Source organism: Coregonus clupeaformis, chromosome 12, assembly GCF_020615455.1.
Source record: "Coregonus clupeaformis isolate EN_2021a chromosome 12, ASM2061545v1, whole genome shotgun sequence".
Lineage (NCBI taxonomy): Eukaryota > Metazoa > Chordata > Actinopteri > Salmoniformes > Salmonidae > Coregonus > Coregonus clupeaformis.
Genome location: NC_059203.1, coordinates 14,616,284 through 14,636,413, shown reverse-complemented (window position 1 = coordinate 14,636,413; position 20,130 = coordinate 14,616,284). Strand labels below are relative to the sequence as shown.

Here is a 20,130-nt window from a genome sequence, read left to right as displayed (position 1 = left end):
ATACATTCTAATGCCTTGATTCCATCTGAAATACACAGTGAAATTATTTAACTAAAATTTGTTATGGTATTGTGTAGAAAGACATTACTTTACAATTTAAAATACTGAAAATGTATGAATTCAGTGTATTGTTTTGGATATCGTCTAGGATTAAGACTATATGATCAGGAATATTCTCTAAGAGAACATTCAACCTGTCTTCTCTTGAGATTAAAGTCTTATTTACAATTTTACTGCAAGATATGAATTGCCACAATGTTTCTTCTTCAAATTATGTATTTATTAAAATAGAAAAATGAAGTAAATAGCTCACATTATCTTGAAAAATAAATGAAAGGTTTTGTTTTTACAAGTTTATGTTTCCCGCATTTTTTTCAGGTTTTTGCTCTCAGAAATCACACTTTTTTTAATAGAAAAACATAAAACTGGGATGTTCTATGTCCACAACAAAACCACATCCGGAGACCACTTTTGAGGTCTGGGAAAATCTGATACATTTTTGGGTGTAGTTACCCTTTAATTCAAGTGTGCCCCTAGCAAGAGGCTGTTGTTTAGCTGTGTTTTTGTAACATTTAATTGAGAAGGTTTTTGGGAAAGCCTTTCCATCTACCAGAATAATGTTTTCATTAGCATCATCGCTAACGGCTACACAAAGTGGTAGACACGTGCACCGCACGTACACAGACAGGGGCGTTCTCATTGCCTTTTCAGAAAGTTGCAGGAAATACAAAATCACTGATGCATTTTGTTCATGTCTTATGATAAACTTGGGCAAATTAATACATGTTCAATACATTTTATTAATTCCCCACTAAGGTTGAATATTGTTGAATTCCGTTTTAATGCCTGGATTCCGTGAGGGCCCTAAATGATCACATTTGGACCAGAATGAGGCTCTCCACTACCTATTGTTTCTGCAGTGTTGATTCACCATCTTCATCGAATGTTTTCATTGTTTATCTGCAGATAATCATCAAAAAGCCTTGGCCTACCAGTAGCCAATGTAAATTAGGGAGCCAAATGAACGTCTCTCTCACCGATGCCATTCGGAAGGCTACACTGGCTGACGAGACCAGAGTCAATCACTTTAGTGTCACTGTCTGTCAAGCCTCGACATCCTAGGAAAGGAAATCCTTCGGTTTACTTGTCCCAAAGCGATACCATGGACAAACAGTGCCTTTAGTATAATATAATAATAATAATATAATATGCCATTTAGCAGACGCTTTTATCCAAAGCGACTTACAGTCATGCGTGCATACATATTTTTTTGTTTAGAAAGTATTCACACCCCTTGACTTTTTTGCATATTTTGTTATGTTACAGCCTGAATTTAAAATGGATTAAATTGAGATTTGTTGTCACTGGCCTACGCACAATACCCCATAATGTCAAAGTGGAACTATGTTTTTAGAAATGTTAACAAATTAATAAACAATGAAAAGCTGAAATGTTTTGAGTCAATAAGTATTCAACCCCTTTGTTATGGAAAGCCTAAATCAGTTCAGGAGTAAACATTTGCTAAACAAGTCCTATAATAAGTTGCATGGACTCACTCTTTGTGCAATAATAGTGTTTAATGTGATTTTTGAGGGACTACCTCATCTCTGTGACCCACACATACAATTATCTCTAAAAAGGTCCCTCAGTCGATCAGTGCATTTCAACCAAAATGACCAGGGTGGTTTTCCAACACCTCGCAAAGGAGGGCACCTATTCTTAGAAGAGTAAAAAAAATCAAAATAAAAGCCGATATTGAATATCCCTTTGATCATGGTGAAGTTATTAATTACACTTTGGATGGTGTATCAATACACCCAGTCACTACAAAGACACAGGCGCCCTTCCTAACTCAGTTGCCGGAGAGGAAGGAAACCGCTCGAGGATTTCAACACGAGGCCAATGGTGACTTTACAACAGTTACAGAGTTTAATGGCTGTGATTGGAGAAAACGGAGGCTGGATCAACAACATTGTAGTTACTCCACAATACTAACCTAAATGACAGAGAGAAAATAAGGAAACCTCTACAGAATAAAAATATTCCAAAACATCCTGTCTGCAATAAGGCACCAAAGTAAAACTGCTAAAAAGGAATTTACTTTCTGTCCTGAATACAAATCGTTATGTTTGGGGAAAATCCAAAACAACACGTCGCTGAGTACCACTCTTCATATTTTCAAGCATGGTGGTGGCTGCATCATGTTATGGGTATGCTTGTCATCGTTAAGGACTAGGGAGTTTTTTTAAACTTAAAATAAACGAGGAAAATCTGGTTCAGTCTGCTTTCCAACCGAAACTGGGAGACAAATTCACCTTTCAGCAGGACAATAACTTAAAACACAAGGCCAAAGGTGATTCTAACATGTATTAACTCAGGGGGTTGAATACTTTGCATCTAATCAAGATATTAGTGTGTATACATACATACATACATACATACATACATACATACATACATACATATATACATACATACATACACATTACCAGTCAAAAGTTTGAACACACCTAATCATTCAAGGGTTTTTCTTTATTTTGACAATTTTTTTACATTGTAGAATAATAGTGAAGACATCAAAACTATGAAATAACACATATGGAATCATGTAGTAACCAAAAAAGTGTTAAACAAATCAAAATATATTTTACATTTGAGATTCTTCAAATAGCCACCCTTTGCCTTGATGACAGCTTTGCACACTCTTGGCATTCTCTCAACCAGCTTCATGAGGTAGTCACCTGCAATACATTTAAATTAACAGTTGTGCCTTCTTAAAAGTTAATTTGTGGATTTTAGTTCCTTCTTAATGCGGTTGAGCCAATCAGTTGTGTTGTGACAAGGTAGGGGGAGTATACAGAAGATAGCCCTATTTGGTAAAAGACCAAGTCCATATGATGGCAAGCGCTATGATGAAACTGGCTCTTATGAGGACCGCCACAGGAAAGGAAGACCCAGAGTTACCTCTGCTGCAGAGGATAAGTTCAATAGAGTTACCAGCCTCAGTAATTGCAGCCCAAATAAATGCTTCACAGAGTTCAAGTAACAGACACATCTCAACATCAACTGTTCAGAGGAGACTGCGTGAATCAGGCCTTCATGGTCGAATTGCTGCAAAGAAACCACTACTAAAGGACACCAATAATAAGAAGAGACCTGCTTGGGCCAAGAAACACGAGCAATGGACATTAGACCGGTGCAAATTTGGCCTTTGGTCTGGAGTCCAAATTTGAGATTTTTGGTTCCAACCGCCGTGTCTTTGTGAGACGCAGAGTAGGTGAACGGATGATCTCCGCATGTGTGGTTCCCACCGTAAAGCACGGAGGAGGTGGTGGGATGGTGTGGTGGTGCTTGCTGGTGACACTGTCTGTGATTTATTTAGAATTAAAGGCACACTTAACCAGCATGGCTACCACAGCATTCTGCAGCGATACGCCATCCCATCTGGTTTGGGCTTAATGGGACTATCATTTGTTTTTCAACAGGACAATGACCCAACACACCTCCAGGCTGTGTAAAGTCTATTTGACCAAGAAGGAGAGTGATGGAGTGCTGCATCAGATGACCTGGCCTCCACAATCACCCGAACTCAACCCAATTGAGATGGTTTGGGATGAGTTGGACTGCAGAGTGAAGGAAAAGCAGCCAACAAGTGCTCAGCATATGTGGGAACTCCTTCAAGACTGTTGGAAAAGCATTCCTCATGAAGCTGGTTGAGAGAATGCCAATCGTGTGCATAGCTGTCATCAAGGCAAAGGGTGGCTATTTGAAGAATCAAAATATATTTTGATTTCTTTAACACTTTTTTGGTTACTACATGATTCCATGTGTTATTTCATAGTTTTGATGTCTTCACTATTATTCTACAATGTAGAAAATAGTAAAAATAAAGAAAAACCCTTGAATTACTAGGTGTGTCCAAACTTTTGACTGGTACTGTATATATATATATATATATATATATATATATATATTTATATATTTTTCAAACGTTTGAATTATTCTTCCACTTTGACAGAGTATTTTGTGTTAACAAAAAAAAAGACAATGAAATTCATTTGAATCCCACTTTGTAACAACAAAATATGGAAAATGTCAAGGGGTGTGAATACTTTCTGAAGGCAATGTATGATTTACGTTTGCATGATTTATGAATGGCAAAGGGTTATATTAGATCAACTTTTATAAACTAGTCAACACTTGCTGTTCAGTTGTCAATTAAAACACAGTAAATAGCCTACTATGTGCCACGACTCCGCAAGGCTGGCTATGTGAAACACACAAAATAAAATAAATGAATGTGTCAGAAAACATTAAATTAGGCTAAGTGGATTTCAACTCATCGTTACCACTTCCATTACATTGGATGTGCAAATTCACCAGCATCGTGCTCTCCCCCTCCGCGTAAAGAGACTCGACTGCAACCAGAGATCTGTATATAATGACGAGATGCTCATGTCTCTGCCCTAACAATGGGAGTCGTTGTTGCAAAGGCGGGAAAGCAGGCGACAAGCTTAGGTCCAAAATAAGCTCATAGAAACGCATTGGGCTTATTTTGGACAGATTTAGGTGAGAGAAAGGACCTCTCGCTTCGCCTCTTCCTCTCTGATGCGTTTCCCTGTCATGGCTTTGTGACTGACAGGAGCCTGTCCTGTCAACAGATCGCTAGAAGATGCACATGGTTAATTCTAGTGGGAGAGGTCTCGACGGACTAGCAAATTGAAAACTTTTAAATGACAAGTAGCCTAGTTAATACGAAGTGGAAAATGTATCCGGCTGAAAATGAGTCTGTAACCAGCTGATTAGCCGCCAGCCGGCGCTATTGGAAAACACTGTTTAACATAACAGGCTGATTAGCTACTAAAGGCTACATATCTTCATGTTGATATAGTTGATACCTACCTTTAGTGTGAGGAGGGGTGGGGGACGAGGGAGAGGTGGGGGGGGAGCTGGCTCCTGAACCTAAAGACAGGAAGATGGACATCCGATCAGTCAGTCAGTCAGTCAGTCACTATGTGGAAGTATTGCATTGTAAACAGTGTTGCCATGTCAGTGTTGCCAGGATAAACAAAGCTGCCATGTCATCCACGTGTATTTACATTTTCTAACGACAGTGTTCAAATCCTAAACTATGGTACTATATATCTATCTAGGTCAGGGATCTCTAACCCTGTTCCTGGAGAGCTACCCTCCTGTAGGTTTTAACTCCAACCCTGTTCCTGGAGAGCTACCAGGAGGGTAGCTCTCCAGGAACAGGGTTGGAGTTAACCTCCAGGAGGGTAGCTCTCCAGGAACAGGGTTGGAGTTAAAACCTCCAGGAGGGTAGCTCTCCAGGAACAGGGTTGGAGTTAACCTACAGGAGGGTAGCTCTCCAGGAACAGGGTTGGAGTTAACCTACAGGAGGCTAGCTCTCCAGGAACAGGGTTGGAGTTAACCTACAGGAGGGTAGCTCTCCAGGAACAGGGTTGCAGAGTCCTGATCTAGGCCTAATTCTACTGTGTGTTATTAGCCAATACTACATACCTACCTAGTTGTACTATGCTATTACCTTGCAGTCTCCACTAGAGCATGCTTTAGCCACATTGAAAACACAGTTCACATTTTAGTCTTTTAATATAGAAGATTCAGGATAAGAACCTGACCTTAATAATAATAATAATAATAATAATAATAATAATAATAATAATAATAATAATAGCCATTTAGCAGACACTTTTATCCAATGCATACATACATTCTGAACCTGAAGATAATGAACATATTCGTAGACATTTCTGTTCGAGCACTCAGTAAGAGTGTATTCTCCTGGTCTGTTTAAAGCAGAGCGCTGAGGACGTACCAGAGTTGTTGTTGTACTTCACAGAGAGATCCTCCTCGTTCTCATAGGCCGACTGTCTGGACTTCTACAACAACAAACATATTTCTATCAACAACAATTCTGCTACAAAATGATAATGAATCTGCTTCTTTCCCATTCAAGATGATTCAATACATCTGGAGACATGGACTGATACCATCCAGGAACCATACGTATCTAGAGACATGGACTGATACCATACAGGAGCCATACGTATCTAGAGACATGGACTGATACCATCCAGGAGCCATACGTATCTAGAGACATGGACTGATACCATCCAGGAGCCATACGTATCTAGAGACATGGACTGATACCATACAGGAGCCATACGTATCTAGAGACATGGACTGATACCATCCAGGAGCCATACGTATCTAGAGACATGGACTGATACCATCCAGGAGCCATACGTATCTAGAGACATGGACTGATACCATCCAGGAGCCATACGTATCTAGAGACATGGACTGATACCATACGGGAGCCATACGTATCTAGAGACATGGACTGATACCATCCAGGAGCCATACGTATCTAGAGACATGGACTGATACCATACAGGAGCCATGGACTGATACCATACGTATCTAGAGACATGGACTGATACCATACAGGAGCCATATGTATCTAGAGACATGGACTGATACCATCCAGGAGCCATACGTATCTAGAGACATGGACTGATACCATCCAGGAGCCATACGTATCTAGAGACATGGACTGATACCATCCAGGAGCCATACGTATCTAGAGACATGGACTGATACCATCCAGGAGCCATACGTATCTAGAGACATGGACTGATATCATCCAGGAGCCATACGTATCTAGAGACATGGACTGATACCATACGTATCTAGAGACATGGACTGATACCATACAGGAGCCATACGTATCTGGAGACATGGACTGATACCATCCAGGAGCCATACGTATCTAGAGACATGGACTGATACCATCCAGGAGCCATACGTATCTAGAGACATGGACTGATACCATCCAGGAGCCATACGTATCTAGAGACATGGACTGATACCATCCAGGAGCCATACGTATCTAGAGACATGGACTGATACCATACGTATCTAGAGACATGGACTGATACCATCCAGGAGCCATACGTATCTAGAGACATGGACTGATACCATACAGGAGCTATACGTATCTAGAGACATGGACTGATATCATACAGGAGCCATACGTATCTAGAGACATGGACTGATACCATCCAGGAGCCATACGTATCTAGAGACATGGACTGATACCATACGGGAGCCATACGTATCTAGAGACATGGACTGATACCATCCAGGAGCCATACGTATCTAGAGACATGGACTGATACCATACAGGAGCCATACGTATCTAGAGACATGGACTGATACCATACGTATCTAGAGACATGGACTGATACCATCCAGGAGCCATACGTATCTAGAGACATGGACTGATACCATCCAGGAGCCATACGTATCTAGAGACATGGACTGATACCATCCAGGAGCCATACGTATCTAGAGACATGGACTGATACCATCCAGGAGCCATACGTATCTAGAGACATGGACTGATACCATCCAGGAGCCATACGTATCTAGAGACATGGACTGATACCATCCAGGAGCCATACGTATTAGTTTGAAACCATTTGGAGCGATTTGGTTTGACTAGAGAACGAATCGGTTCGATGCGATGCATTAACATTTGTTGCAAAAAATAATTAATTTTCTATTCCAAATTAAAATCTGCTGCTGATGGAGCTTGTGAGCAGGGCCTGTCTGACCTGGGCCTGTCTGACCTGGGCCTGTCTGACCTGGGCCTGTCTGACCTGGGCCTGTCTGACCTGGGCCTCTCTGACCTGGGCCTGTCTGACCTGGGCCTCTCTGACCTGGGCCTCTCTGACCTGGGCCTATCTGTGTTGATGTACGTGTGTGTGAATGATGATCTGAGCCATAAGGTAGACTAGTCATCGACCACCTCACTACCACTATCCCCCCCACTGGTTCTGAGCCATAAGGTAGACTAGTCATCGACCACCTCACTACCACTATCCCCCCACTGGTTCTGAAATCACCATCACCCACTAATTAACTTGTCATGTTTGCAGATTAAGTGTTTGAGCTATTAATGTATCAATATTTATCGCTAACAAATTAGCTGTGACATAGCCAATGAATATATAGCACCATTTTGGATTTCACCCCTCGCCATCTCAAAATCGAATGGTTTTGACCGTTTGGAAGTTTTTACAGAGTGATCTTCTCTTCTCCTCTCACTTCGGCCCATGCAGTGGGGCTCGCAAAAGTGATTACTGTCCTCGTTATGACATTTCAACTATACCCTGTATATCTAAAAATGCCCAAATACACGGATAGTTTAAAGCAAAACTACCAAAACTATTGCTGATGATTAACCTGAACAATCGAAAATAAAATCGATTGTAAGCCCCGTTCAGCAGGTATAGCCAGATGAGTTGTCCCTCTTAGCTTCCTTTTATTCTGGTTAAACACAATGTTCAACAGCGCATAGGTAACAGTAACCTAGCAAATTACATACAGTGGGGAAAAAATAATTTGATCCCCTGCAGCTCCGTCCACAGATTTTCTATGGGATTAAGGTCTGGAGACTGGCTAGGCCACTCCAGGACCTTAATGTGCTTCTTCTTGAGCCACTCCTTTGTTGCCTTGACCGTGTGTTTTGGGTCATTGTCATGCTGGAATACCCATCCACGACCCATTTTCAATGCCCTGGCTGAGGGAAGGAGGTTCTCACCCAAGATTTGACGGTACATGGCCCCGTCCATCGTCCCTTTGATGCGGTGAAGTTGTCCTTCAAATCGCACCAACTGTTGTCACCTTCTCACCAAGCTGCTTGGCGATGGTCTTGTAGCCCATTCCAGCCCTGTGTAGGTCTACAATCTTGTCCCTGACATCCTTGGAGAGCTCTTTGGTCTTGGCCATGGTGGAGAGTTTGGAATCTGATTGGTTGATTGCTTCTGTGGACAGGTGTCTTTTATACAGGTAACAAGCTGAGATTAGGAGCACTCCCTTTAAGAGTGTTCTCCTAATCTCAGCTCGTTACCTGTATAAAAGACACCTGGGAGCCAGAAATCTTTCTGATTGTGGGGGGGTCAAATACTTATTTCCCTCATTAAAATGTAAATCAATTTATAACATTTTTGACATGCGTTTTTCTGGATTTTTTTGTTTTTATTCTGTCTCTCACTGTTCAAATAAACCTACCATTAAAATTATAGACTGATCATTTCTTTGTCAGTGGGCAAACGTACAAAATCAGCAGGGGATCAAATACTTTTTTCCCTCACTGTAGGTTGTGCCACTCTCTCTCTCTCTCTGTGCGTCTCTCTCTCTCTGTGCGTCTCTGTGTCTCTCTCTCTGTGTCTCTCTCTCTGTGTCTCTCTCTCTGTGTCTCTCTCTCTGTGTCTCTCTCTCTGTGCGTCTCTCTCTCTGTGTCTCTGTGTCTCTCTCTGTGTGTCTCTCTCTGTGTTCTACCTTTCTAGCCAGTATCTTTCTCCTCCTCTTCTCCTCCTCTGAGCCGTGGTGGGACTGAGCTCTGGTCAGCCTCCTGTGCTGCTGGTTCTGAGGAGATGATCAAACACCAATCAATCCATCAATCAATCGTTCCTTCCTTCCTTCCTTCCATCCTTCCATCCATCCATCCATCCATCCAAGCTCATCTGGCTCCAGGAAACTGGCCGTAATACCTACCATTTTCTGCTGTTCCTGGAGTCTCTTTTCCATGCACTCTTTGGCAGTTTTCAAGGCGTCTCTTAATTTGGTGGGGATCTTGAACTGGAGTTTTTCTGAGTGAAACAGCAGCACATCGCTGAACAGCCTGCCAGGACAGAGAGAAAGAGACAGAAACTTCATTATATTCCGCTTCAAAGATGTGCAGCGCTTGTGTGCTCTCTAAAAAGGCAAAGTGATGACTGCTTCAGTGGTAGGCTACGATCAATCAATCAAATGTATTTATGAAGCCCTTTTTACATCAGCAGATGCCACAAAGAGCTATACAGAAACCCAGCCTAAAACCCCAAACAGCAGCAATGCAGATGTAGAAGCACGGTGGCTAGGAAAAACTCCCTAGAAAGGCAGAAACCTAGGAAGGAACCTAGAAAGGAACCAGGCTTCTGGCTGTGTGTGTCTCTCTCTGTGCCGGGTGGAGATTTTAACAGTACATGGCCTTTAAGGCCAGATTTTTCTCCAAGATGTTCAAACATTCATAGATGACCAGCAGGGTCAAATAATAATCTCACTGATGGGTTGTTGTAATGTACTCTACTCAAGGTGTCTGCAGCAGTGTGTGTGTGTGTGTGTTACTGTACTCTACTCACGGTGTCTGCATCAGTTGTGCAACAGTGGGCATCCCAGTCTTACAGGCCTCTGTGGACAGGATGGATTGCAGCACAGACACTAAGGAGAGAGGAGAGGACAGGGAAACATCAGGGTCACGTTCATTAGGAGAGGACAGGGAAACATCAGGGTCATGTTCATTAGGAGAGGACAGGGAAACATCAGGGTCACGTTCATTAGGAGAGGACAGGAAAACATCAGGGTCACGTTCATTAGGAGAGGACAGGGAAACATCAGGGTCATGTTCATTAGGAGAGGACAGGGAAACATCAGGGTCATGTTCATTAGGAGAGGACAGGGAAACGTCAGGGTCACGTTCATTAGGAGAGGACAGGGAAACATCAGGGTCACGTTCATTAGGAGAGGACAGGGAAACATCAGGGTCATGTTCATTAGGAGAGGACAGGAAACGTCAGGGTCACGTTCATTAGGGAGAGGACAGGGAAAACGTCAGGGTCATGTTCATTAGGAGAGGACAGGGAAACATCAGGGTCATGTTCATTAGGAGAGGACAGGGAAACATCAGGGTCACGTTCATTAGGAGAGGACAGGGAAACGTCAGGGTCACGTTCATTAGGAGAGGACAGGGAAACGTCAGGGTCACGTTCATTAGGAGAGGACAGGGAAACGTCAGGGTCACGTTCATTAGGAGAGGACAGGGAAACATCAGGGTCACGTTCATTAGGAGAGGACAGGGAAACATCAGGGTCATGTACATTAGGAGAGGACAGGGAAACGTCAGGGTCATGTTCATTAGGAGAGGACAGGGAAACATCAGGGTCATGTTCATTAGGAGAGGACAGGGAAACGTCAGGGTCACGTTCATTAGGAGAGAGGAGAGGACAGGGAAACATCAGGGTCACGTTCATTAGGAGAGGACAGGGAAACATCAGGGTCACGTTCATTAGGAGAGGACAGGGAAACGTCAGGGTCATGTTCATTAGGAGAGGACAGGGAAACGTCAGGGTCATGTTCATTAGGAGAGGACAGGGAAACGTCAGGGTCATGTTCATTAGGAGAGGACAGGGAAACATCAGGGTCACGTTCATTAGGGAGAGGACAGGGAAACGTCAGGGTCACGTTCATTAGGAGAGGACAGGGAAACGTCAGGGTCACGTTCATTAGAGAGAGGAGAGGACAGGGAAACGTCAGGGTCATGTTCATTAGGAGAGGACAGGGAAACATCAGGGTCACGTTCATTAGGAGAGGACAGGGAAACGTCAGGGTCACGTTCATTAGGAGAGGACAGGGAAACGTCAGGGTCACATTCATTAGGAGAGAGGAGAGGACAGGGAAACATCAGGGTCATGTTCATTAGGAGAGGACAGGGAAACGTCAGGGTCATGTTCATTAGGAGAGGACAGGGAAACATCAGGGTCACGTTCATTAGGAGAGGACAGGGAAACATCAGGGTCACGTTCATTAGGAGAGGACAGGGAAACATCAGGGTCACGTTCATTAGGAGAGGACAGGGAAACATCAGGGTCACGTTCATTAGGAGAGGACAGGGAAACATCAGGGTCATGTTCATTAGGAGAGGACAGGGAAACATCAGGGTCACGTTCATTAGGAGAGGACAGGGAAAACATCAGGGTCATGTTCATTAGGAGAGGACAGGGAAACATCAGGGTCACGTTCATTAGGAGAGGACAGGGAAACATCAGGGTCACGTTCATTAGGAGAGGACAGGGAAACGTCAGGGTCATGTTCATTAGGAGAGGACAGGGAAACATCAGGGTCACGTTCATTAGGAGAGGACAGGGAAACATCAGGGTCATGTTCATTAGGAGAGGACAGGGAAACATCAGGGTCACGTTCATTAGGAGAGGACAGGGAAACGTCAGGGTCATGTTCATTAGGAGAGAGGAGAGGACAGGGAAACGTCAGGGTCATGTTCATTAGGAGAGGACAGGGAAACGTCAGGGTCATGTTCATTAGGAGAGAGGAGAGGACAGGGAAACGTCAGGGTCATGTTCATTAGGAGAGGACAGGGAAACGTCAGGGTCATGTTCATTAGGAGAGGAGACAGGGAAACGTCAGGGTCATGTTCATTAGGAGAGGACAGGGAAACGTCAGGGTCATGTTCATTAGGAGAGGACAGGGAAACGTCAGGGTCATGTTCATTAGGAGAGGACAGGGAAACGTCAGGGTCATGTTCATTAGGAGAGGACAGGGAAACGTCAGGGTCATGTTCATTAGGAGAGAGGAGAGGACAGGGAAACGTCAGGGTCATGTTCATTGAGAGGAGAGGACAGGGAAACGTCAGGGTCATGTTCATTAGGGAGAGGACAGGGAAACGTCAGGGTCATGTTCATTAGAGAGAGGACAGGGAAACGTCAGGGTCATGTTCATTGAGGAGAGGACAGGGAAACATCAGGGTCATGTTCATTAGGAGAGAGGAGAGGACAGGGAAACGTCAGGGTCACGTTCATTGAGGAGAGGACAGGGAAACGTCAGGGTCACGTTCATTAGAGGAGAGGACAGGGAAACGTCAGGGTCATGTTCATTAGGGGAGAGGACAGGGAAACGTCAGGGTCATGTTCATTAGGAGAGGACAGGGAAACGTCAGGGTCACGTTCATTAGGAGAGGACAGGGAAACGTCAGGGTCACGTTCATTAGGAGAGGACAGGGAAACGTCAGGGTCATGTTCATTAGGAGAGGACAGGGAAACATCAGGGTCATGTTCATTAGAGAGGACAGGGAAACATCAGGGTCACGTTCATTAGGAGAGGACAGGGAAACATCAGGGTCACGTTCATTAGGAGAGGACAGGGAAACGTCAGGGTCACGTTCATTAGGAGAGGACAGGGAAACGTCAAGGTCATGTTCATTAGGAGAGGACAGGGAAACATCAGGGTCACGTTCATTAGGAGAGGACAGGGAAACGTCAGGGTCACGTTCATTAGGAGAGGACAGGGAAACGTCAGGGTCATGTTCATTAGGAGAGGACAGGGAAACGTCAGGGTCATGTTCATTAGGAGAGGACAGGGAAACGTCAGGGTCATGTTCATTAGAGAGAGGAGGACAGGGAAACGTCAGGGTCATGTTCATTAGGAGAGGACAGGGAAACGTCAGGGTCATGTTCATTAGGAAGGAGGACAGGGAAACGTCAGGGTCATGTTCATTAGGAGAGGACAGGGAAACGTCAGGGTCATGTTCATTAGGAAGGGAGGACAGGGAAACGTCAGGGTCATGTTCATTAGGAGAGGACAGGGAAACGTCAGGGTCATGTTCATTAGGAGAGGGGGACAGGGAAACGTCAGGGTCATGTTCATTAGGAGAGGAGAGGAGAGGACAGGGAAACGTCAGGGTCATGTTCATTAGGAGAGAGGGACAGGGAAACGTCAGGGTCATGTTCATTAGGAGAGGACAGGGAAACGTCAGGGTCATGTTCATTGGAGGAGAGGACAGGGAAAACGTCAGGGTCATGTTCATTAGGAGAGAGGAGAGGACAGGGAAACGTCAGGGTCATGTTCATTAGGAGAGGACAGGGAAACGTCAGGGTCATGTTCAATAGGAGAGGACAGGGAAATGTCAGGGTCATGTTCATTAGGAGAGAGGAGAGGACAGGGAAACGTCAGGGTCATGTTCATTAGGAGAGGACAGGGAAACGTCAGGGTCATGTTCATTAGGAGAGAGGAGAGGACAGGGAAACGTCAGGGTCATGTTCATTAGGAGAGAGGAGAGGACAGGGAAACATCAGGGTCACGTTCATTAGGAAGACGTAAGGAGAGGAGAGGACAGGGAAACGTCAGGGTCACGTTCATTAGGAGAGGACAGGGAAACATCAGGGTCACGTTCATTAGAGAGAGGACAGGGAAACGTCAGGGTCATGTTCATTAGGAGAGGACAGGGAAACGTCAGGGTCACGTTCATTAGGAGAAGGAGAGGACAGGGAAACGTCAGGGTCACGTTCATTAGGAGAGGACAGGGAAACGTCAGGGTCATGTTCATTAGGAGAGAGGAGAGGACAGGGGAAACGTCAGGGTCACGTTCATTAGGGAGAGGACAGGGAAACGTCAGGGTCACGTTCATTAGGAGAGGACAGGGAAACGTCAGGGTCACGTTCATTAGGAGAGGACAGGGAAACATCAGGGTCATGTTCATTAGGAGAGGACAGGGAAACGTCAGGGTCATGTTCATTAGGAGAGGACAGGGAAACGTCAGGGTCACGTTCATTAGGAGAGGACAGGGAAACGTCAGGGTCACGTTCATTAGGAGAGGACAGGGAAACGTCAGGGTCACGTTCATTAGGAGAGGACAGGGAAACATCAGGGTCATGTTCATTAGGAGAGGACAGGGAAACGTCAGGGTCACGTTCATTAGGAGAGGACAGGGAAACGTCAGGGTCATGTTCATTAGGAGAGGACAGGGAAATGTCAGGGTCATGTTCATTAGGAGAGAACAGGGAAACGTCAGAGTCATGTTCATTAGGAGAGGACAGGGAAACGTCAAGGTCATGTTCATTAGGAGAGGACAGGGAAACGTCAGGGTCATGTTCATTAGGAGAGAGGAGAGGACAGGGAAACGTCAGGGTCATGTTCATTAGGAGAGGACAGGGAAACATCAGGGTCATGTTCATTAGGAGAGGACAGGGAAACGTCAGGGTCATGTTCATTAGGAGTGGACAGGGAAACGTCAGGGTCACGTTCATTAGGAGAGGACAGGGAAACATCAGGGTCATGTTCATTAGGAGAGAGGAGAGGACAGGGAAACGTCAGGGTCACGTTCATTAGGAGAGGACAGGGAAACGTCAGGGTCACGTTCATTAGAGAGAGAACAGGGAAACGTCAGGGTCATGTTCATTAGGAGAGGACAGGGAAACGTCAGGGTCACGTTCATTAGGAGAGGACAGGGAAACGTCAGGGTCATGTTCATTAGGAGAGGACAGGGAAACGTCAGGGTCATGTTCATTAGGAGAAGAAGGGAAACGTCAGGGTCACGTTCATTAGGAGAGGAGGACAGGGAAACGTCAGGGTCACGTTCATTAGGAGAGGACAGGGAAACGTCAGGGTCACGTTCATTAGGAGAGGACAGGGAAAACGTCAGGGTCATGTTCATTAGGAGAGGACAGGGAAACGTCAGGGTCATGTTCATTAGGAGAGAGGAGAGGACAGGGAAACGTCAGGGTCATGTTCATTAGGAGAGAGGAGAGGACAGGGAAACATCAGGGTCACGTTCATTAGGAGAGAGAGAGGACAGGGAAACGTCAGGGTCACGTTCATTAGGAGAGGACAGGGAAACATCAGGGTCATGTTCATTAGGAGAGGACAGGGAAACGTCAGGGTCATGTTCATTAGGAGTGGACAGGGAAAAGTCAGGGTCATGTTCATTAGGAGAGAGGAGAGGACAGGGAAACGTCAGGGTCACGTTCATTAGGAGAGGACAGGGAAACGTCAGGGTCATGTTCATTAGGAGAGAGGAGAGGACAGGGAAACGTCAGGGTCACGTTCATTAGGAGAGGACAGGGAAACGTCAGGGTCACGTTCATTAGGAGAGGACAGGGAAACATCAGGGTCATGTTCATTAGGAGAGAACAGGGAAACGTCAGGGTCATGTTCATTAGGAGAGGACAGGGAAACGTCAGGGTCATGTTCATTAGGAGAGGACAGGGAAACGTCAGGGTCATGTTCATTAGGAGAGAGGAGAGGACAGGGAAACGTCAGGGTCACGTTCATTAGGAGAAGACAGGGAAACATCAGGGTCACGTTCATTAGGAGAGGACAGGGAAACGTCAGGGTCATGTTCATTAGGAGTGGACAGGGAAACGTCAGGGTCACGTTCATTAGGAGAGGACAGGGAAACATCAGGGTCATGTTCATTAGGAGAGAGGAGAGGACAGGGAAACGTCAGGGTCACGTTCATTAGGAGAGGACAGGGAAACGTCAGGGTCACGTTCATTAGGAGAGAACAGGGAAACGTCAGGGTCACGTTCAATAGGAGAGGACAGGGAAACGTCAGGGTCACGTTCATTAGGAGAGGACAGGGAAACGTCAGGATCATGTTCATTAGGAGAGGACAGGGAAACATCAGGGTCATGTTCATTAGGAGAGGACAGGGAAACGTCAGGGTCACGTTCATTAGGAGAGGACAGGGAAACGTCAGGGTCACGTTCATTAGGAGAGGACAGGGAAACGTCAGGGTCATGTTCATTAGGAGAGGACAGGGAAACATCAGGGTCATGTTCATTAGGAGAGGACAGGGAAACGTCAGGGTCATGTTCATTAGGAGAGAGGAGAGGACAGGGAAACGTCAGGGTCATGTTCATTAGGAGAGAGGAGAGGACAGGGAAACATCAGGGTCACGTTCATTAGGAGAGAGGAGAGGACAGGGAAACGTCAGGGTCACGTTCATTAGGAGAGGACAGGGAAACATCAGGGTCATGTTCATTAGGAGAGGACAGGGAAACGTCAGGGTCATGTTCATTAGGAGTGGACAGGGAAAAGTCAGGGTCATGTTCATTAGGAGAGAGGAGAGGACAGGGAAACGTCAGGGTCACGTTCATTAGGAGAGGACAGGGAAACGTCAGGGTCATGTTCATTAGGAGAGAGGAGAGGACAGGGAAACGTCAGGGTCACGTTCATTAGGAGAGGACAGGGAAACGTCAGGGTCACGTTCATTAGGAGAGGACAGGGAAACGTCAGGGTCATGTTCATTAGGAGTGGACAGGGAAAAGTCAGGGTCATGTTCATTAGGAGAGAGGAGAGGACAGGGAAACGTCAGGGTCACGTTCATTAGGAGAGGACAGGGAAACGTCAGGGTCATGTTCATTAGGAGAGAGGAGAGGACAGGGAAACGTCAGGGTCACGTTCATTAGGAGAGGACAGGGAAACGTCAGGGTCACGTTCATTAGGAGAGGACAGGGAAACGTCAGGGTCATGTTCATTAGGAGAGGACAGGGAAACGTCAGGGTCACGTTCATTAGGAGAGGACAGGGAAACGTCAGGGTCACGTTCATTAGGAGAGGACAGGGAAACGTCAGGGTCACGTTCATTAGGAGAGGACAGGGAAACATCAGGGTCATGTTCATTAGGAGAGAGGAGAGGACAGGGAAACGTCAGGGTCACGTTCATTAGGAGAGGACAGGGAAACGTCAGGGTCATGTTCATTAGGAGAGGACAGGGAAACGTCAGGGTCATGTTCATTAGGAGAGAACAGGGAAACGTCAGGGTCATGTTCATTAGGAGAGGACAGGGAAACGTCAGGGTCATGTTCATTAGGAGAGGACAGGGAAACGTCAGGGTCATGTTCATTAGGAGAGAGGAGAGGACAGGGAAACGTCAGGGTCATGTTCATTAGGAGAAGACAGGGAAACATCAGGGTCATGTTCATTAGGAGAGGACAGGGAAACGTCAGGGTCATGTTCATTAGGAGAGGACAGGGAAACGTCAGGGTCATGTTCATTAGGAGAGAGGAGAGGACAGGGAAACGTCAGGGTCACGTTCAATAGGAGAGGACAGGGAAACGTCAGGGTCACGTTCATTAGGAGAGGACAGGGAAACGTCAGGGTCATGTTCATTAGGAGAGGACAGGGAAACATCAGGGTCATGTTCATTAGGAGAGGACAGGGAAACGTCAGGGTCACGTTCATTAGGAGAGGACAGGGAAACGTCAGGGTCACGTTCATTAGGAGAGGACAGGGAAACGTCAGGGTCACGTTCATTAGGAGAGGACAGGAAAACATCAGGTTCATGTTCATTAGGAGAGGACAGGGAAACGTCAGGGTCATGTTCATTAGGAGAGAGGAGAGGACAGGGAAACGTCAGGGTCATGTTCATTAGGAGAGAGGAGAGGACAGGGAAACGCCAGGGTCATGTTCATTAGGAGAGGACAGGGAAACATCAGGGTCATGTTCATTAGGAGAGGACAGGGAAACATCAGGGTCATGTTCATTAGGAGAGGACAGGGAAACGTCAGGGTCATGTTCATTAGGAGAGAGGAGAGGACAGGGAAACGTCAGGGTCACGTTCATTAGGAGAGGACAGGGAAACGTCAGGGTCACGTTCATTAGGAGAGGACAGGGAAACGTCAGGGTCACGTTCATTAGGAGAGGACAGGGAAACGTCAGAGTCATGTTCATTAGGAGAGGACAGGGAAACGTCAGGGTCACGTTCATTAGGAGAGCACAGGGAAACGTCAGGGTCACGTTCATTAGGAGAGGACAGGGAAACGTCAGGGTCACGTTCATTAGGAGAGGACAGGGAAACGTCAGGGTCATGTTCATTAGGAGAGAGGAGAGGACAGGGAAACGTCAGGGTCACGTTCATTAGGAGTGGACAGGGAAACGTCAGGGTCACGTTCATTAGGAGAGGACAGGGAAACATCAGGGTCACGTTCATTAGGAGAGAGGAGAGGACAGGGAAACATCAGGGTCATGTTCATTAGGAGAGGACAGGGAAACGTCAGGGTCACGTTCATTAGGAGAGGGACAGGGAAACGTCAGGGTCACGTTCATTAGGAGAGGACAGGGAAACGTCAGGGTCACGTTCATTAGGAGAGGACAGGAAAACATCAGGTTCATGTTCATTAGGGAGAGAGGACAGGGAAACGTCAGGGTCATGTTCATTAGGAGAGAGGAGAGGACAGGGAAACGCCAGGGTCATGTTCATTAGGAGAGGACAGGGAAACGTCAGGGTCATGTTCATTAGGAGAGGACAGGGAAACGTCAGGGTCATGTTCATTAGGAGAGGGACAGGGAAACGTCAGGGTCATGTTCATTAGGAGAGGACAGGGAAACGTCAGGGTCACGTTCATTGAGGAGAGGACAGGGAAACATCAGGGTCATGTTCATTAGGAGAGAGGAGAGGACAGGGAAACGTCAGGGTCACGTTCATTAGGAGAGAGGACAGGGAAACGTCAGGGTCACGTTCATTAGGAGAGGACAGGGAAACATCAGGGTCACGTTCATTAGGAGAGGACAGGGAAACGTCAGGGTCACGTTCATTAGGAGAGGACAGGGAAACGTCAGGGTCATGTTCATAGGAGGAGAGGACAGGGAAACGTCAGGGTCATGTTCATTAGGAGAGGACAGGGAAACGTCAGGGTCACGTTCATTAGAGAGAGGACAGGGAAACGTCAGGGTCACGTTCATTAGGAGAGGACAGGGAAACATCAGGGTCACGTTCATTAGGAGAGGACAGGAAAACATCAGGGTCATGTTCATTAGGAGAGGACAGGGAAACGTCAGGGTCACGTTCATTAGGAGAGAGGAGAGGACAGGGAAACGTCAGGGTCACGTTCATTAGGAGAGAGGAGAGGACAGGGAAACGTCAGGGTCATGTGCGGTACCTACCCACTGAGGTGTAAGGTACAGGAGGGTACTGGTCGACAGGTACAGCATCGGGTGGTCTTCCGTACGTCATTTCATACAGTAAGTGTCCAAACGAGTATACATCTATACTCTCTGTCGTCTGAAAGGGTTAACACCAGAAACAACACATTAGGGTTAGACATTGTCTGCATCTCAAAGCCCTATGGGCTCTGGTGAAATGTAGTGCACTATGTAGGGAAGCAGCGATTGACATTTACAGACAAAAATAAATTAAACACTCGTCACCACAGATGACTTATAATCCATTTTGTCATCAACTTTTTACGCTGGTATACCAGACCTAGATTCGACTAATACATTTTGAGTGGAGATTCCTTCATTGAGAATGCTTTTTAAAATCAAGGAGCAGGCTTAATCTATGTCCGCGAAACTGGCCCTTTAAGTAGGGCCCTGAACTTTCCCTGGTGACGCCTTACCTATAAGGTCAGTATTGTCCGACACTGCATTACAATCCTATGTGACCTGTATCAAAGACACTACAACATCTAAAATGGACATTTTAGTCTTTCAGCAGACGCTCTTAACCAGAGCGACTTACAGTAGTGAGTGAATACATTATATATAT

General features: G+C 45.9%; 1 protein-coding gene across 4 annotated transcripts in view; it reads right to left on the bottom strand.

Annotated features, from left to right (window-relative positions):
- Nucleotides 1-20,130, bottom strand: part of pxk (PX domain containing serine/threonine kinase) — a 46,820-nt gene that overhangs the window by 4,655 nt on the left and 22,035 nt on the right. For all 4 annotated transcript variants that reach the window (XR_006661598.1, XM_045223711.1, XM_045223712.1 and 1 more), the window contains exons 11-16: nucleotides 19,527-19,644; nucleotides 10,215-10,293; nucleotides 9,589-9,715; nucleotides 9,373-9,459; nucleotides 5,840-5,903; nucleotides 4,903-4,962 (exon numbers count right to left, since the gene is read on the bottom strand). Coding sequence is in view for 3 of the 4 variants with exons in the window: in XM_045223711.1 (XP_045079646.1) it covers nucleotides 4,903-4,962; nucleotides 5,840-5,903; nucleotides 9,373-9,459; nucleotides 9,589-9,715; nucleotides 10,215-10,293; nucleotides 19,527-19,644 (535 nt within the window). In the remaining variant the exon portion in view is untranslated. The remainder of the gene's footprint in view (nucleotides 1-4,902; nucleotides 4,963-5,839; nucleotides 5,904-9,372; nucleotides 9,460-9,588; nucleotides 9,716-10,214; nucleotides 10,294-19,526; nucleotides 19,645-20,130) is intronic.